Consider the following 21,359-nt stretch of genomic DNA (forward strand, 5'->3'; position numbering starts at 1 on the left):
CTGAGCATGTTCTTATGGACAGTGAGTGCAAGCATTCCATGCAGACAGCCTGCTTGACTTTTCAGGACTGGGAGAAGACACACATTTCAAGCATTTTAGGGTGTCATCCTAGGGAAAACAAACAGGAAGCTCCTAGCACCTGGCCAAGCTTTGCAGGATCCTGAGAGGGCATACAATCTTATGAATTCTTCCCCAAGAGAGAACAAGAAAGTGTGGAGTAGGTGTACCCATAGAAAAGGTCTAAGAGAGTCTCAGAATCCCTAGCTGGGCTATTTGGTGAAGATGTTTCTCTCAGGGAACCAGTTAATAAAGACTAGAGGAGGTAACTGCTTCTCCAAATGCAAAGATAGCAATTATAAGACAATAAAAACAATTTAAGAAAACATGACACCGCCAAAGGAACACAATATTATTCCAGTAACTAAACCAAAGAAATGCTAATTTATGAATGATCTGAAAAGAATTCAAAATAATTGTTTTTAGGAAGCTGAGGGAGCTACAAGAGAACACAAATTAACAACTAAATGAAATCAGAAAAGCAATACATATACAAAATGGGAAGTTTAATAAAGAGACAAAAATTAGTTTTAAAAAAACTCCAGAAATTCCGGAGCTGAAGAATACAATGAATGAAATGAAAAATGAGATGGAGAACATCAATAGTAGACTTAAGCAGAAGAAAGAATCTATAAACTTGAAGAAAGGTCATTTTAAAACATTCAGTCAAAGAGGGAAAAAGAAAAAAATGGAAAAGGAATGAGGAAAGCTTATAGGATTTATGGGAAACCATAAAGAAAGCTAAAATTTAACATTATAGGAATTATAGAAAAGAGAGTGGAAAGGGAATAAGGTTTATTGAAAGAAATAATGGCTGAAAACGTCTCAAATCTGGAGAGAAATATAGACATCCACATACATGAAGTTCAAAGGTCTCCAATAAGGTTCAATCCAAAGAAGACTTCACATACTATGATTAAACTGTCAAAAATCAAAGACAAAGAATTTTGAAAGTAAGCAAAAAGAGGTTCATCACATTCAAGAAAACTCCATGGCTCTATTAGTAGATTTCTCAGCAGAAACCTTGCAGGTCAGGACAGAGTGAGATGATATATTCAAAGTGCTGAAAGAAAAAAAAAAAACTGCCAACCAAGAATACTTTACCTGGCAGAGTTGTCCTTCAGAACTGAAGGAGAGAGAAAGACTTTCCCAGACAAACAAAAGCTGAAGGAGTTCATCACCACTAGACCTGCCATACAAGAAATGCTAAAGGGAGTTCTTCAAGCTGAAACGAAAGGATGCTAATTAGTAACATGGAAATATATGGAAGTATAAAACTCACTGGTAAAGGTAAGTATATAGTCAAATTCAGAATGTTCTAATACTGTCATAAAGGTGTGTAAACTTAAAACTCTTAAAACTCACTTAAAACTCTAGTATAAAAGCTAAAAGACAACAATATTAAAAATAACTATAGCTACACTAATTTGTGAGTGGATACACAATATAAAAAGTTGTAAAACATAACATCAAAAATATAAAATAGGAGAGATTAAAAGTGTAAATTTTTTGTATGTGTTGGAAGTTAAGTTATTAACAGCTTAAAACAGACTGTTATAACCATAAGATGTTTCATATAAGGCTTATGGTAATCATAAAGGAGAAACCTGTAGTGGATAAACAAGAGAAAGAGAAAGAAATCAAAGCATACTACTACAAAAAATCATCCAATTGCAAATGAAGACAGCAAGAGTAAGAAATGAACAAAAAACCTACTAAAGAGCCAAAAACAATTGACAAAATAGCAATAGTAAGTCCTTATCTAACAATAATTATTTTAAATATAAATGGATTAAATTCTCCCATGAAAAGAAAGGGGAATGGATAAAAAAACAAGAGTGGCTTGAATGGTCAAAAAAACAAGACCCAACTATATATTGCCTATACTTCAGATTTAAGGACACAGAAGACTAAAAGTGAGGGGATGAAAAAAGATACTCCAAGCAAATGGAAACCAAAATAGAGCAGGGGAGCTATACTTATAGCTTATAGACAAAATATACTTATAGACAAAATAGACAATAAGTTAAAAACTGTAACAAGAGACAGAGAAGGTCACTACATAATGCTAAAGGGGTTAATTCATCAATTGATTACAATTTACAATTGTAAATATACATGTACCCAACAATGGAGAACCTAAATATATAGATCAATTATTAAGAGATGCTGGGGGTAAAAGACAGTAATATAATAATATAGGACTTTTATAGCCTACTTTCAACAATGGGTAGTTCATCCAGACAAAAAATCAAAAAGGAAATGGTAGACTATACTTTAGAGTAAATAGACCTAAAAGATATATAGAACATTCCATCCAAAAGCATCAAAATGTATTCTCTCAAGCATACATGGAAAATTCTTCAGGATACATCATTTGTTAGGCCACAAAACAAGTCCTCACATATTTAAGACTGAAATCATATCAACCATTTTTCTGACCACAATGGTATGAAACTAGAAACCAGTAACAGAAGGAAAACTGGAAAATTCACAAATATATGAAAATTAAACAACATGCTCCAGAACAACCAACAGGTCAAAGAAGAAATCAAAAAGTAAATGTAGAAATATCTTAAGACAAGTAAAAATAGAAACACAACATTCCAAAATTTATAGGATGCTGCTGAAGCACTTCTAAGAGGGGAGTTTATAATGATAAATGTCTACATTTTAAAAGAAGATTTCTAATATACAAGCTAACTTTACATCTCAGGGAACTAGAAAAAGAAGAAGAAACTAACTCCAAAATTAATAGAAGAAAGGAAATAAAGATCAGAGCACAAATAAATGAAATAGACTTGCTCACAAAAATGTAGAAAAGATCAATAAAACTGAGAATTGGTTTTTTGAAAAGGTAAACAAAATAGACAAATTTTTAGCTAGACTAGGGAAAAAAGAGAGAAGACTCAAAGTCAGAAATGAAAGAGGAGACATTAAAACTGATACCACAGAAATACAACTGATCATAAAAGACTACTATGAACACTTCAGGGCTATCCAAATTGGCTAACCTTGGAAATATAACTAAAGTTGTAGAAACATTCAACCTACCAAGACTGAATCATGAAAAAATAGAAAATCTGAACAGACTAATAACAATTAAGGAGATTAAATCAGTAGAGATCAGAAGAGAGAACACTTCCAAATTCATTTTATGAGGCCAGCATTTCCCTGATTACCAAGTCAGACTAGGACATTAACAGAAAAGAAAATTACAGATCAGGTCAATATCCCTGATGAACACAGATACAGAAATTTTCAATAAAATACTAGCAAAACTGAATTACACAGAACATTAAAAGATCATTCACCATGATCAAGTAGGATTTATCAGAAGAATGCAAGGATAGTTCAGCAAATCAAAAAATGTGATACAATAATTAATAGAAGGAAGGACAGAACTCAAATGACTTAAATGTAAGAACCGAAACTATAAAACTACAACAAAACATAAGAGAAAAGCTCTCAGACATAGGTCTTGGCAATGATTTTCTTGGATATGACACCAAAAGCATAGACAACAAATACCAAAATAAACAAGTGGGACTATATCAAACTAAAAAGTTTCTGCATGGCAAGGAAACAAGCAACAAAATGAAAAGTAAACCCACAGAATGGGAGAAAATATTTGCAAACCATATATCTGATAAGAGGTAAATATCTAAAGCATATAAGGAACTTGTAAAAAAAATATAACCTTATTAAAAATAGGCAAAGAACATGAGTAGACATTTTTCTAATCATCAGGGAAATGCAAATCAAAACCATAATGAGGTATCAGCTCACATCTGTTAAGATGGCTATTATCAAAAAGTCAAAAGATAACAAGTGTTGGTAAGGATATGGGGAAAAGGAAACCCATACACATTGTTGCTATGAATATAAATTGTTACTGCCATTATGGAAAACAGTATGGCTGCTCCTTCAAAAATTAAAAATAGAATGACCATATGAATGAGTAATCTCACTTCTGGGTATATATCCAAAGGAAATAAAATCACTATCACGAAGAGATACTTACTCATGTTCATTGCAGCATTATCCACAAACAGGCAAGAAACGGAAACAACCCAGTGTGTTAACAGATGAGTGCATAAAAAAAATTATGGCGTATACATATAATGTAATATTATTCAGTCTTTAAATAGAAAGCCTGTCATTTGGGACAACACGGATGAACCCAGAGAATATCATGCTAAATGAAATAAGACAGACACAGAAAGACAAATACTGCATGATCTCACTTATATATGGAATCTAAAAAAAGTCAAACTCATAGAAACAGAGAGAAAGGTGGTTATCAGGGATTGGGCCATGTGGAGGAATTGGGAGGTATTGGTCAAAAGATACAAATGTTCTATTATAAGATAAATAAGTTCTGTAGATCTAATGTATTATAGTTAATAATAATATGTACTTGAAATTTGCTAAGAGAATAGATCTTAAGTATTCTCATCACACATACAAAAAAGGTAACTAGGCCGGGCGGGGTGGCTCACGCCTGTAATCCTAGCACTCTGGGAGGCCGAGGCGGGCGGATTGCTCGAGGTTGGGAGTTCGAAACCATCCTGAGCGAGACCCCGTCTCTACTAAAAATAGAAAGAAATTAATTGACCAACTAAAAATATATATACAAAAAACTAGCCGGGCATGGTGGCACATGCCTGTAGTCCCAGCTACTTGGGAGGCTGAGGCAGGAGGATCGTTTGAGCTCAGGAGTTTGAGGTTGCTGTGAGCTAGGCTGACGCCACGGCACTCACTCTAGCCTGGGCAACAAAAGTGAGACTCTGTCTCAAAAAAAAAAGGTAACTATGTAAGATAATGCATATGTTAATTAGCTTGATTATAGTAATCATTTCACAAGATATATGTATATCAAAACATGTTGTACACTTTATATAATTTTTTCTGAAAAAAAGGAGGTATGGTTGTTAATTTAGAAGTGATTTAAAAGAATTCTCTAAATGAAGGAGCATATTAATCAATTACCTTATGTTAAATCTTATTATAAATTTAGGGTTAATTCACTATGTACAAAATTATATCTAATAGATAGTAGTTATTAAATCTGTGAATTATTTCAGACACTTCTCCTTCACCAAGACAAAGTAATCTCAAATGTATATGCACCTAATAAAAAGGATTCAAATACAGAAAGCAAAATCTTACATAAAAAGAAAGCAAATCCATAAAATAGTTGGAGATTTTAACACACCTCTCCCAATCATTGATAGAAGAACTAGAGCAGAAAAATCCAGAAAGAATATAAAAGATTGAACAACATTCTCAGCCAAGCTGACCTCATGGATATCTATGGAACATTATGTATCTAATAACTGCAGAAAACACATTATTTTCAAGTATACATAGAATATCAACCAAGAATATTCTCTAATCTTAATGAAATTCAATTATACATGAATAACAAAAATATCTAGAAAATCTCAAATATATGGAAACTAAAACAACACAGTTCTAAGTAACTCATAGGTAAATCACAATGTAAATAAAATATTTTGAACTGAAAAGGAAATAAAAATATAACATAAATTCTGGGAATGCAAAAAAGCAAAATGAACTGACAATAGATAATGAAATGATAAACATAAGAGCAAAAATTAAAAATTAGAAGAAAAAAGACAAATTAAAGAGAAAAGTACTAAAGCCAGAATTTGGTTCTTTGAAAAGATTAATACAATTGATAAACATCAAGGAAGACTGATCAAGAAAAACAGAGAAAATACAAATTGTCAATATCAGGAATGAAAGAGGATATACCATTACAGACTTTATAGATGTTGAATATGATAATAAAAGAATGTTATGATCTATTTTATGTCAATAAATTGGACAACATGGATGTAACATAAATTTCTTAAAAGACATAAAATCAAAAAGTGAAACAGAAGAATTTTTTTTAAAACCTGAATATCCCTTTATCTATTAAAGGAGCTAAATTTTTAAGAAAAATTTTCACAAAGAAAATACCAAGGGTAGTGGTTTTACTAGTGAGCAGTATTCTAAGGAAGAAATAATATCATTTCTAAAACTCTTTCAAAATAAGTAAGGATTCTACTTTGGAAAGCTAGAGTACCACTGATACCAAAACTTGCCCAAAACATCACAGAAAAAATATTTACAAATCAGTATCTTTTATGAATATAGATGCAAATATCCTTAACCACTTCGGTCCCAGCGTCGACTATAGTTAATAGCCACAAGTGAACACACACAGCCGAGCATCGACTTTAGCTGACAGCCGTGATATGACTTTTCTAATTTTTCATTTATCAAAATAAAATTGTGAACATTTAAAAATAATGTAATAAAAACATATATGTATATGTTACCTATTCTGATTTACATTACAAGTAAAGCTGCCTGTAAAGTACAACAAGCTTTCAGTGCTTTAAAGCTTTCCTCATCACACAAGAGCAAAACGGATTCGTCGTCAATACACAGCACAAACTATCGTGTGGACTATGAGTGCCAGCGGTGGGCAAGGTTTCGCGGCCGGTGAGCGCCATACAGAAGTGGTTAATAAAACGTTAGCAATTAAAGTAAATCCAATAACATAAAAATAATATATAATAATATATATAAAATATATATAAAATACATAAAATACATAAAAATAATATATAAAAATAATATATCATCACATGGGGTTTTATCCTGGGAATACAAGGTGAGTTTGAGATGGTAAAATCTATAAAGTCATTCAGCATGTTAATAGAATAAAAAAGAAAAAAAATACAATACATGCATAAATTATATGGGAGGGCCAATTTGGTGCATTAAGACAAGAAAATGAAATAAAAGGTATACAGATTGAAATAGATCATCTCTATTTCCAGATAACATGACTATTTACCAAGAAAACGATAAGCATTTACAAAATAATTGTTAAAACATAGGAGTTTAGAAAGGTCACAGAATACAAAGTTAATATACAAAAATCAATTTTACTTTTGCATACTAGAGAAATCTATTGAAAATGAAAATTTTGAAAGTCTTATTAATGATAGTGTCCAAAAACATAAATTACTCAGGAATAGATTTAATAACAGATGTGCATAACCTTCCATGTACAACTATAAACCATAGTTGAGAGAAACCAAAGATGACATAAATAAATGGAGAGCCATACCATCTTCATAAACTGGAAAATTCAGTACTATTAACATCTCAGTTCTCCCTCAGTTGATCTATGGATTCAACATAATACCCAAATTGTAAGCCTAGCAGGTTTTTCTGTAGACATTAACAACTGATTCTAAAATGTATATGGAAATGCAAAGCAGATAGAATATCTGAAGAGCTCTTGATAAAAGATCAAAGTTGGTGGAACTTAAAAAATCTATGTTCAAGACTATGCAGTTATAGTAGTCAAATCAGTGTGGTACTAGCATAGAATTGAAAAATGGATCTATGAAATAGAAAATCCATAAGTACACTACAAATATGCACCATACTAAAAATTATTTTGAGAGAGATCATAGATCTAAATGTAAGGCTTTTAGAACAAAACATAAGAAAATGTCTTCTTGAGTTTATATAGGAAAATATTTCTTAGACAAGACACAGGACACAATAACCATACAGAAAAATTAGAATTAAAAACTGAAAAATTAAAAACATATATACCCCAAAACACCATTAAAGTAATAGAGAAGCCACGGACTATGACAAAATATTTGTAAAACTTATCTGATAAATGACTACCACTTGAGAAAATAAATAACCCAATTTAAAAATAGGCTAAAGGTTTGAACAGACAGTACAAAAGAAGATATATAAATGGCCAATAAGTGCATGCAAATATGCTTAACATAGTCAATCATCAGAAAATGAAAAATTGAAACTTCACTGAGACACCACTCTATCCTCACCAGAAGACTAAAATCACCAAATGTGGGCAAGGATGTGTAGCAAACAGAATCCTCATACATTGTTGAGTGTATGGTGCAATTACTTTGGAAAAATATCTGGCAATTCCTTTTAAAACTAATCTCACACCTACCCTGTTGCCCAGCAATTCCATTTCTAAGTATTTACCCAAGTGCAATGAAAACATATGCTCACAAAAAGATTATACACAATTGTTCATAGCAGCTTATTCATAACAGCTAAAAGTTAGAACAACCCAGGTGTCCATCATAGCAGAATGAAAAACCAAACTGGTTACTACAATGGAATACTGCTCAGCAATAAAAAGGAATGAATTTTTTTTTTTTTTTTAAGACATGAAGTGCCTAGGCTGGAGTGCAGTGGCTATTCATAGGCACCATCCACATACTGCTTAGCAGGGGAGTTTGGACCTCCTCTGTTTCTGACCTGGGCTGGTTTAACCCTCCTTAGGCAACCCAGTGGCCACTCACTTCCAGAAGGACACCATATTAATGCCAAACTTAGTGCCAACACCCAATCAGCATAGCATACTACAGTCCATAACTCCTGGGCTCAAGCAATCCACCTCAGCCTCTCAAGTAGCTGGGACAACAGGTATGTGCCACTGCACCCAGACATAACCACCTACTTTCTATTAATATATACAACAATGTGGATAAACCTCAAAAACATCAAGCTTAAAGAAGACTTACACAATAGAGTACATATGCCATAATTTTATTTACATGAAGTTTTGGAAAAGCAAAACTAAACTATGGTGAGGAAAAAAAAAATCAGAATAATGGTTGCTTCTTGAGAGGTGTAGATAGAGGCAGCTATTCACTGCAAAGGACTGTAATGACTTTTATGGACTCAATGTGTTCCCCCCAAATTCATATGTTGAAATCCTAACCCCCAATCCTAACCTCCCAAAGGTGAGGCCTTTGGAAGGTAATAAGGTCATGAGGGTTATGAATTCTAAGGGATATGTGCCCTTATAAAAGGGACCCAGAAAGCTCTCTCCTCCTCTTTCTGCCATGTGAGGATACAATGAGAAGGTGGCAGTTTGCAACCCAGAAGAGGGCCCTCACCAGAATCCAACCATGTTGGCACGCTCATCTCAGATTTTCAGCCTCCAGAACGGTGAGAAATAAATTTCTAGTTTTTAAGACCCCCAGCTTATGGTAATTTGTTATAGTGGTCTGAACTGCCTAAGACAATGACCGTGTGAATTTTTGCAGATAATGGTAATGTTGTATATCTCAATAGGGATTTACAAGTATATACATTTATCAAAAGTCACGGAAAGTACAGTTAAGATTTGTACATTTCATTGTATGTAATCTTACCTCAAAAGAAAAAAGTAAACAAATAATTGAATTGTGGTTAATGTTATACATGCTTAAGTATTTAGAGGAAAGCATATTGATGACTGTAATTTACTTTGAAATATATAAAAATAAGATAGATTAATAAATAAAAAGATGAATAGACATGTATAAAGAAAGCGTAGTAAAATGTTAATGGTAAAATCTTGGTGGTGAATATACAGTTGTCACTGTAAAATTCTTTTAATATTGCTCTACTGGATAATTTTTAAAGTAATATGTTAGAAAAACAAACAATAAATATTTCTTAAACGTATATTCATACCTAACGGGCACTATATATACTATATAGATGATAGTTACACAAAAATCTCAGACTTCACCACTACACAATAAATCCATGTATCAAAACTGTACTCGTACCCCCTAAGTCAGTAATAACAAAAATAATAAAAAAATTTTTTAAATATATATAATTTATCTAAGAAAAAATTTCAATAAAATTTTATATTTTGTAGTTTCTATTTTGGGAGTGTAAAAAAACTTCTGCTTACTGAACAATTAATACTCAATATGTGCCCAAATAAAAGAGTAAAAATATTTCCCAACTGAAAAAGAATCTGGAAATATCGTTAGCTTTTGATTTATATTGTTATAATTTGTTTTAAGGGTGTTAACTGCAAATATTCAAAGATTATTATGTAATTTACATGTAACTCAAAGAAATCTCAAGCAGAATTCAAAAGTATTACGTGGTTTTGATGTACAGATATCCTTTCTAGGAATTTTGTACCTTGTTAAACAGAATTGGGTTTTAAGAAATGATTTGTGATAGTTTGTACTAACATATAAACTTTATTATAGGGAAACTAAAACATGAGATCTTTATAGTACTATAAGCACTTTCTTGCTCTTATTTGCAAACACTGATTTTAACTATTATGTGCATGAATATATGTGCATGTTTGTATGTATTTATATACTCTTTTTATATTTGCAAAGCTCTCAAGCATGAATGCTCTGCCAGGTTATACATTACCTCCAGTATAGGGTTTCCAGTTATAATACTTTCCTCGGAAAGGCATATTGTCAAAGTCTGCACACTGTTTCTCTCGAAAATCTCGGGAACCCAAAGGGCATGGCTAAAATAAAATAAAATCATGAATGGTACGATTGTTGGGAAATACCAAAACCAAGGAACAATGTCCCTAAAATTAAAATTGCCTGAACTCCATCATATTAACTCACTACCTTACTCTCAGGCTGCAATTCTAACATCTGCTTTACTGTTCTACAATCAGTATTCAGATAGACATGTTTGAATTGTAATCTTAGTTACAGAAGTAATTTAAAGTTAAGTGTTAGATAGTTCCATATAACTCTGCACTCATACGTTTCATAGTCCCCCTCTTTGTAATCAATTCATCAGGTATCTGCTTTTAAACATACATTAAAAATAGATGAAAAACTAAAACACAAAATCCTTTTTGGTAACAGTATTTGAGGTCCAATTGCCATAGCTATTCCCAGATTTTTATTTTAATGATTCAAGAGGCAGTTTTATAAGATGGCATGCAGCACTATTAATTGTGATTTGGACCCTTATGACTATAGCTGTTTACTGTCTAGCAATGACAAAAAACCCCTCATATTTTAAATGTGGAATAACTAGGCATAATGCTAGTCCTCAAGGCTAAATACCTTAAAATTCAAGGAAATTAGATTTATTAAGATTTACATTTAATCTATTAACATCATAGGAAATAAAATACTAAATTGTCCAAAACATGTAGATGTGTTGGGGGGAGGATATTGAGATGGTGAAGAGATGATTATTTGTTTTCAAAAGTTTGGAATGCTTCTTCTACTTGAATTTTTTGAGGAGGAAAATCCTGCCAATCTAGCTAGGTTTAGATTCCAAATACCTTAGGGTCATCCTAACTCAACCTTTAAGTTCACAAGAATTATAACATCTCATAGTGTTTTGAGTAATATGACTACAATTAACTTATCTTTTAGAGTTCTGCAGCTATAGTACTTAAAAACTAAAGTTAATTATTTTGAAACTCTGAGAAAACATTCCCATTAAATATGGAAGAACAGAATATGTCATTAGATAAAATTCTTAATTGTGAACAATGTGAACAAATGACAAATTTGTGATTTGTCACAAATGTGAACAAATGACAAGTATGTTACAGGCCTTCTCAGAGATCATTTTAAGGACTTTTTATTATCTTCCCTTGGAAATGTTTCCCTTGGAAACATTTGCTTTGCACAGTTTTCTGAGCTCAGTACATTGTAAAGAGTCCGTTTAAAGCATGTGCAATAATAATAGACCACAAATATGCAATGTGCAAATATCTTTGTGGTCATCATTACTTCCTATATACTATGCTTCAAATCTTTACCATATTAAGTACAAAGCCTCAGATTCTGAAAATAGTGGCACTAGGTCCATATTGTATTATGAGCCCTGCATTTTAAAATATTTTCAGTACATTTAAATATGATACTCCAATACTAAACCTAATGATTCTTTTTGTCAAATTACCCTATTCTTGCTTGCCTTTTTTTAAAAAAGAAAAATAACCATTTACCGTAGGCTACATTGTGTAACATGTTGGAAAGATATGCTTCCAGGGTCTTTTGTTTCATAGTCAGCTAATTTTTGGATCTTTGGGATGTTTTAGATTAGAGGAATTCCTTCCTTTTCTAGCTATTTCCAGGGAATCCCACGTAAGGACCAAAGTTGTCAGTGGCTTTTGTGACACAGCAAGACTACCTTTTAAAGCAAATATCATCAATTTAAGAAAAAATACATATAATTTGAACTTTAGCTGTAAGTTTTCACATAATACTTAAGCATTTATAAAACACAAACCACCTAAAAGTTCATCTAAGCATGGCTTTCAATCCAGTTAAAGAAACAAGATAAAAATGGAAAAACTGCAGAAATTTTTAAGGCAATATAAATAGTATATGACAGCATGTTACAAGTTGTCTATAGGTGCCATATATAGGTGAAAGATCAATATGTCATGTGATTAGCTAGGGAAATATTGGTTGAGAAAGAAAATCTTGAGCATGTACCATAGTATGATAAGAATTGTGCTAGTTAAGAAAGAAAAAAAGACTTGGGGGATTGGGAGACTATTAAGAATAAAGCCAACCAAGTAAAGCCTTGGGGACAGGAAGGAAAAGGTCATATATTGGGAATGGTTGGAAAAAGGCTATCCTAGATGAAAGAGAGAAGCATAAGAGGAAATGACATTTCACATATATAAGCACTGGTACATAAAAAAGCCTCTGAATTAATAAACTAAAACATCATGAGGGTCATTCGCTTAAAGGCAAACCAAATAAAAATGCTGGTTTTTTAGTATCTTCTAATGATTCTCCTAAATAGAAGAAAAGTAAAATGTCCAGTAAGAGGGTATTATTGTTTAAAGAAGCACTGGGATAACATTTCATAAAATTTCTGATCTACTCTTTTCTTGTGATAACCACTTTCAGGGTCAGTGTAACAAAAAGAATAGCAGTAGCAATAGCTAGCTAGTATTTACTAAAAGCAGACTGTGGCACACTTTTCAGAGATTTTTAGAGGTGCTATCTATTTAATCCCTCTCAACACTCTTATGAGGTAGTTAAAATTAATTATCTCATTTTACAACAAAGTAAACTGGAGTACAGAAAGGTTGCTTCGTAATAGTTTCACGGTTCAAGGACATCCCCATGATCTAAGTGGGAGTCTCCTCTGGACGCTCTCTAAATGCTACAATAATAGCGTGAAAGGTTTTTAACTTTGTTGAGTTGTATAAAAACCTAATTAAGAATGACCTGGCTTCTAGACCTAACCCTGCATTAAACAGCTGCAAAGTTCTTATATCCCCAAACTACTTTTTTTTTCATTTGTAATACAAAAAGGCTAAAAGCAAGAGTTTTGGAGTAAGGCAGACCTGGATTCCTTTCTAACTTGGTCATTTATTTAATTCATGGCCTTGAGCAATTTACTTAATTTTCTAGGCCTTCTCTATAAACTGGGGATTATACTAGCATTTACCCAGTAGGTAAGGATTCATTTAACTCTTTAGCTCTGTACCTGGCAGAAGACAGTACTTAATAACTATTAGTAGCTGTGCTGGTCTTGGGTCAAGTCATCCCTCACCTTTCTGCTATGCTCTGTATTTTAGGGAAACAAACCCTGTGAGCTCCATTTCCCAGGTATCTTTGTCCATTGACTTTTGGTTGGAATTCAGGTAATGGAAGGCACTAGTTGGAGAAGCCAGGTAATTTTTTTCATTCTCTCTCTGCCTCAGGCAGCATCTCAGACAGAAGCAGAATCTTTTTGTGGTTCCAACTTCAGGCAACAGCTTCATCCTTCCTGCCCTACCACCTATGATTCCGGTTTCTATTATGTGATTTCTGTATTCAGGTTCTGATGAAACTACCTCCTTCTTGTGTCTTGCTGGTAGGAGTGGCACCATCTTCCTGCTGATGCTGACCTATGTGCTTATCAGCCTCTTCCCTCCTCCATGTAACCAATTCTCTGCATTAAATTCCCTCTATTTAAATATTCAGAGTAGTTTATATTACTGTTTTTAGATCTTTATTGATACCAAAGTTAATAATGATAATGATGATAATAATATCAAAGTACTTGGGAAACTGAATAGAGATAAGTTTCCACAGATTTTTTAGATTTAGGGAAGAAGTTGGCAAATTTGTTCTGTAAACAGAACAGTCCACACAGTAAATACTTTAGGCTTTATGGGACACGTGGTCTGTGTTGTGACTACTCAACTGTGCATTACAGTGTGAAGGAAGCCATAGACAATATGTAAATAAATGGTCATGGCTGTCTGTGTTCCAATAAAAATATTTGCAAAAAGAGGTGGCTGGTCAGATTTGGCCCAGGAGGTACAATTTGTCAACCTCTGGTTTAGGGTGTTAACATAATAGATACATCTGTTTGGCAGCATTTTGCAGAAGAACTAAACTCAATTATTCATTTTTTAGTCAATACAGAATCGTACCTTTTAAGAACCGATGTTACAAGAAACATAATCTAATTTGCACAAGATGCTTAGGTTTCCTCTACAATTATCCCCAAAGTAGTCATATAATCTATATAAACATCTACAGAAAGACTGTTCAAATGCTCTTCAGACAGCTGCAATTATTAGCAGGTTCTTCCTTACATTCAGCCAAAACCTGCCTTCCTATAACCCAGTGGTCTTTCTCCTTTCTTCTGGATCCACACTGCATTTACCTAACTCCTAAACTGAAAGGTATCTAGACCCTGATGGCTTACCTGTGGATACAGCATAACTTATCAATAGTCCTCTTAAAACAAAGCAGCAAGAACTGGCCATAAGTATCTTTTTTTCATTCATCAAGTATTCATAAAATGCTTACTATGTGTCAGATATAATCTAGGCTTTGGGATTATACCAAAAGCCCAAATAGACTAGGTCTCTGCTTTCATAGAGCTTACTCTACTTGGAGGTGAGAAAGAAGAAAAGTAAAGCAGGGTAAGGAGATTGATAGAGAGGTGGGAGAGAAGTTGTTTTAAATAGTATGGTCAGAGAAATTCTCTCTAACAAGGTGGCACTCAAACAGAATTAAAAGAAACTAAAGGAATGACTTATGCACTTGTCTGTGAAAAGAATCTTCCAGGAAACAGTAAAGGCAAAGGCCATGAGGCAGGAGTGTATTTAGGCTGTTCACAGAACAGCAGAAAGAATGGAACAGATTAAGGAAATTAAACTAGACTTGGGGACTTGATTCCACATCTTTCTATTTCTAATATATCAGCTAGTACTTTGTTGTCATGATTTCATTCCATCAATGAAAGCTCTGAATTTGTGTTGATTAGGAATAGGCTCAGTAGGAGTTATATATGCTGGTTCAAAAGAATGGAAGTGACCGAAGGAATTTCTTAAGAAATTTCTTAAGAAAAAATTGTCTAAAATACTTTTTTGTTGCTGTTGTTTAGGGATAATAGTTTAATGCTTTTAAAGTACTTAAGGATAATAAATGCTGACAACTATGCAGAAACCATACTAGAAAACAGTGGGCATAAGCAACAGATTTTTTATGTAAAGTCTGACAGATTTTCTCCCTCCTAGTACTAACACTAAGCAAGCACCTTCTCCTTCGAAAAATCAACCAGCAGGGCATCACATAAATCAGAGAGATGTAGGTCTCAGCATCTTTGGGTCTAAGTGTTTTCAAAGAAATAAAAAAAATTAACATTAGCATCTTTATTATCACTTTTTTGGAGATATCTGTGTAAGTTAATACATTCTATAAAGTATCTTGTGCTCTAAAAGTATCCAGTTTAGAGGCATCTCCTTTTGAATAAACTTAATACTTTTTATTGATAGATAAATCTACAAAAAGAATCATTCACTGAGGTATAAAAAGTGCTATAGAAAGAAATCTCAGCTTCTGCTGATACTTTCCAGTAACATTTCTATTACTGGGGTTCTAATCTTGGTTTTGTCCCAAAGAATAGGGTGATCTTGGCAAGTCCCAAAATCCTTTTGTGCCTTCTTTTTTTCATTTGCAAAATACACCCCAAAAACCCTTACCTTCAAGAGAGATACATTTCAAAATGTCTTACAAATGAGGAAAATTCTGAAAATACTACTTCTTATAGGTAATAAAGAGTGAGAAGTGGGCAGACAATGAAAATTCCTTTGCCTCTTTCTTTCCTCTTCACTTCCTAAAGGAGACAGGCAGGCTGAGAAGATACAATGATTCCTATGGCCTCAGGAAAAATTATAAAATCAGGAACATTAGGCCGGGCGGTGGCTCACGCCTGTAATCCTAGCACTTTGGGAGGCCAAGGCGGGCGGATTGCTCAAGGTCAGGAGTTCGAAACCAGCCTGAGCGAGACCCTGTCTCTACCAAAAATAGAAAGAAATTAATTGACCAACTAAAAATATATATACAAAAATTTAGCCGGGCATGGTGGCACATGCCTGTAGTCCCAGCTACTCGGGAGGCTGAGGCAGAAGGATCGCTGAGCCCTGGAGATTGAGGTTGCTGTGAGCCAGGCTGACGCCAGGGTACTCACTCTAGCTTGGGCAACAAAGTGAGACTCTGTCTCAAAAAAAAAAAAATGAGGAACATTGACATTTGTTCTCTGACTTCTTTCCCACCTCTGCTTCTTCTTTTCTGCTTTCACACCAAATACATTTTTGCTTCATCCCTATTATGCTAGACCAGCCTTCCATACTTCCAAAATTTAATTTTTCTTCTTCCTCTCCACGAAAGTAACATATTCTCAGCAGGTTGTACCCTGTTAGTTGAGGGAGTTTGAAATCCAACCCCGGTTCTCTTAACAAGTCATGGACTTGATAAGGTACTGTGAAGAAGGGATACATTTTGCTCACCTAGACAGGCATCATTTTTTAACTTACACAAAGATACCACATGGGCTAACAAAAGCCTTGCTCCTTATGCCCTCTTTTATAAGCTGTAAACAAAATTCCTGATTCCCTATTTATCAGATATTATACATATCTGACTATCTAATTAAATAATTCATACTAGGGCATTTAACTAAAGTTAAATTTAGTGGTTAATGCATGCAGAGAATCATCTCAACCCCAGTTTTGATTCAGCTTTCTCATCTTTTTTCCCCTAAATAGTTTCTGATTTTTTTGGGTAGTTTTACTATGCATTTACATTTAAAGTAAAATAAAACAAAGGCCTGATAACTCACATTGTTCAGACAAACTTGAATCTAGCTGTCATGTTTGATGTCATAATCTTCTATGCAAGTTTTTAAAATTAAAGTTACTTGTGTATGCCTTGTATAGCCTGAATTCAATTAAAATATCATCTATCTATAACTCATTCCCTTAAATCTATAAAAATGTTACAGAAACGAACTTTTACTTTGTAATTTTTTAAAGGTCTCTTAAGAATAAACAAAATCTAGTCTGTGCTTAAAGCTAGTCCTTATTTATCAAAACATAATACCCATGATAAAATTCTTATTAACCTATGAAAAATTACTGATACAGCTCCTGTTATTTTTTGCCATATATTATGTATATTTATAAGAATGAAGCGGTTGACACATATTTGTTTTCTAATTATAATTTGGGACATGATTAGTTAATGGGACAAGACTTAGTTAATGGATCAACTCTGTACCTTGTCATCATTTACCCCACCCATCTCCCTGGAGCAAGATCTGTAGTTTTACAATGTTCTCAGCTATCTGGTTCTGTTGCTGGGTAAGGTTAGACTGGAAGTAAGATAATGTCAAAGGTGACCAAACTCTTTCAGAGAAGCTTACCACTTGCATTGGTGGTTCAGTGGTAGAATTCTTGCCTGCCAGAGAATCTTACCTAGCCCACCTCCCAAGGGCTCCATCTTTTATAAGAGCACTAGATCAGTAATCAGAAATTCTGTGTCTTACTGGATTTCTTCCATGGTACTAGCATGTTGCTAAGCTTTCCTCTCTTTAAAAATACTTTTTAAAAATACTTGTCCTTCCTTCTTATTAAAGTGATTTGAAGATTTAATCAAGTTATGTATAAAAGTATACTGTAACCTACAAAACATAAATGTGTATAGAGATAATCACAGCTACACCGTATTGTGTACTGATGAAGTACTAGCATAGCATTATGTGTTAGTTCCTTTAAATCTCAACTCTGCAAGTTTGATACAGCCTATTTATATGGGTGTCAACTTAAGTTTAGAGAAGTTAGGTGACTTGTCCAGGTCAAATAGTAACAAGTGTCACAGTCAGGATTTAAATTCAAATCAATTTAACTTCCAAAGTACATGCTTTGTTTCACCACAGTCCTACATTCAAATATAGGTTATAATTTTTCCTGCCTTCCATAGCCAATGCAAAAATACTGTTTAATGACCTTAAGCAATTGATTGAAAAAGAAAAAAACTGCTGAATAATATGCCCCTCTAACAAAGCTGACTGAGAACACACCCAAGTACTATACAATCTATACTTAAATTTTAGAACACACTGCAGATGACCTAGAAAGCTTTTTACTCCATACATTTTTTTATGGCTTTGACACCTAAAGTAAAGGAGGGAACGAGCTGTTTAAGATGTAAGAATAATATGACTTTCCATCCCAACCAAAGTGGAACTTATATACTTTTAAAGAAGTTCTATCCTAGTCATATTATCAAGTAAACATAAGAAAAACACAAAGATAATTTTGGTTTTGGAAAATAACCAAACACTAGGAAGTTCTTTTTAGAAATGTAGAAAAGTCCTTTTCATAGTAACTATTATTTCTTCTTGAGGTTTTGATATAAAATTTGGTTCATAACCTTAATATAGGCATATTTTTTACTCTTTACAGAAACCAAGTTTTCTTGTAAGATATTCACAACACTAACCTTTAAATTCTGCTGCTTAAAATAGTTATAATATGTACATAAACTGTTACGCTTTTAAAACATTTTGCATAATTTTATTCATTGGAATAAAAATTTCTCAGAAAAACAGAAATGCCTGAGTACTAGTCGATATTCTTTTATGTCAGTAAAAAGAAGATTCTGTACACATAATAATCAAAAGTCCATTTTTGACCACCTCCTAAGCAAACACTTTCGGAAGATTGAGTACAGATCTGGGGTCTTCACTTTTAATAATGGCTCTACCAGATAATCATGTTAGTTTCTATCTTTAAACATTTATAAAAACTGTCAGGACCTAATTGGCCATTTATCTCCATGCCCCAAAAAACCTATGTCCTCAACCAATGAACCCTTATCATTATGACTTCCATAAAATTCTGCTCTCCAAACCCAAGTTCCAGTTAATTTAATGGACACAGACACGGTGGCATAATGCTCCCATATTAGCATCCATTCTATGCTAACTGGAAAATATTTAACTCTTGCTTATATTATTTAATCTTAACTTCCATCAACTCACCCTTCATGATTTACCATTTAATTCCATGTCCTATAATATAGTTTATGTACTAGCATAATGGAAGCTCTTAGATTTTCAAAATATGAAAGTTTCTGCTCTAATATGACACACACATTCATAAAAAATCTCCTTCTGTAAAATTACACACTAAAAATAACAAGCATAAGGGGAAAAAAATGGGTTAGAGGCAGATGACCCAAAGACAGAGCACTAACAAAAACATTGATAATTCTAATAAACCGTTAGCACAATTTTTTAAATACATGGAAAATTCCTAACAAAGAAATACTGGAGTAAATATACAATTTTATCTTTTTTAAAAAGTCGAAATAAGTTAATAAGGAAGGTATATCAGTTGAGGCTGCCGAGTTACAGAGACACTGTACAGGACAAGAGGCCAATGTATGAAGAATAGGCAGAAACACACAATAAGGACTCTTATGACAGAACATGTGGTCAAACTGAGCAAAAACAAGAATGTGAAGGTGAATGGTCATCATGTACAGTACAACTCTCCTTTGCTGTTCAGCCATGTTGATGTAGTTTGTCTTCAGCAGCTACATTACTTGATGTCATAAAATAACTCAATCAAGAACTATTTGTGTTGCAGAAACAAGGTTGTAACAGAACAGATTACACCAAAATTTTATATTATCATAGTTTTTCTAGGTTTATGTTGAAAGTAGGGAAATCCCACCAAGCCAACCCACTACTGATGAGAAGAGGAAGAACTTCTATCAGTATAGGAAGAGAATATATTTATCACAGTCCGGTACATAGTAAGTGCTCAGTAATTATGAGCAGCAGCTATTTCTATTACTACCAGTACTTCTGTGGCTGCTACTTCTACTGGTAAAGATGGAAAATTAAAAGAGCTCTGAGGCAGATATCTGGGGCCTACCTAACATCTATTACTCCCTGCTTTCTTGTTAACAGAACTATGATGTTTTGCCCAGTAATCTACCTCTCAGAAAAGGTGATCATAATCCCATTTTAGAGGCAGATCAGGATTAGTCTAAACCAATTATGGTAATCTCATTCCTTTGCCAATGATGGGTTTAAAGGTGGCCATGTGGCCTCCTGGCAAATAAAACATGAAGGAGTCTGCTGAAGGAGCAGGGGAGGAGATCTGGGAACAGCATTCTTAATACTTAAGAAAAGACACTGGAACAATTTTCTCTTCCTCCGAATACTGTAAGGGCAAAAGTACTTCAGCTGATGCTCTACTCATCTTTTTGTATTCCCCTTTCTCACAGAATTTGAGCTTCTGGCATTTCCTTCACTAACTTGTCAGCTCTTTGCTGATTTTAAATGATTTAAAAAAAATCTTACCCAGTATTTTTTTGTCAGGCAGAATAACCTAGTCTGTCATTATCAAAAATGAAAGTCTCTCTACATTTATTTTAAAATTGAACTAAGATTGATTTGATTTGAGAATTTTTATATATAATATTTATAATCTTCTTTATAACAATTATTTTCTATTACATAGCTAGTGTCTAGCTCTGTACTATCCAATATGGTTGCCACTAGCCACATGTGGATATTCAAATTAAAATGAACTAAACCTAAAAATTTCTGTTCTTCAGTTACACTAGCCACATTTCAAGTGCTCAATAGCTAATCTAACTAGTGATACTGGCTGGACAGTGCATACATAGAATGTTTTTATAATTGAAGAAAATTCTATTGGATGGTACATTAAAGCAAGCCACAGCTTACACAAAATTATGCTCAGAAAACTTTATTAACTTAGCATGAAAATAAATTTTCTGAATTGTCTGAATTTAATTTTCTGAATTTGCTGAATTGCCTCAAGTTTGAACTAGTAGAGTCAAGATTAAGGGAAAAAATATCACTAATTATTTGCAAGTCCATGATATAATTATGTTAACCTTATATTTAACTTATATTTGCCAAAAGATGAAACAGAAGACAAAGGCAGTAAGAATCAACCCACCAATAGCAATTTCTACAATTTGAGTATCTAACATATAGCTCATGAGTAAAATGTAACAAGCCTGAGATGTCTGGCACTTTTTTCTTTTTCTGTTACCTGTCATACACTATTAATATTATAGTATATAATACCTATGTTAGGGCCTAAAGGTGTGTCCACTCCTACAAATATAGAATAATGGAAT

At 33.3% G+C, this 21,359-nt stretch overlaps 1 protein-coding gene across 1 annotated transcript in view; it reads right to left on the reverse strand.

Annotated features, from left to right (window-relative positions):
* The window catches only part of ADAMTS6 (ADAM metallopeptidase with thrombospondin type 1 motif 6), a 292,439-nt gene that overhangs the window by 55,749 nt on the left and 215,331 nt on the right, over positions 1-21,359 (reverse strand). Inside the window, exon 15 of the mRNA XM_012784073.3 lies at positions 10,318-10,420. Within this exon, the coding sequence (XP_012639527.2) occupies positions 10,318-10,420 (103 nt within the window). The remainder of the gene's footprint in view (positions 1-10,317; positions 10,421-21,359) is intronic.

Source organism: Microcebus murinus, chromosome 11 (genome assembly GCF_040939455.1).
Source record: "Microcebus murinus isolate Inina chromosome 11, M.murinus_Inina_mat1.0, whole genome shotgun sequence".
NCBI lineage: Eukaryota > Metazoa > Chordata > Mammalia > Primates > Cheirogaleidae > Microcebus > Microcebus murinus.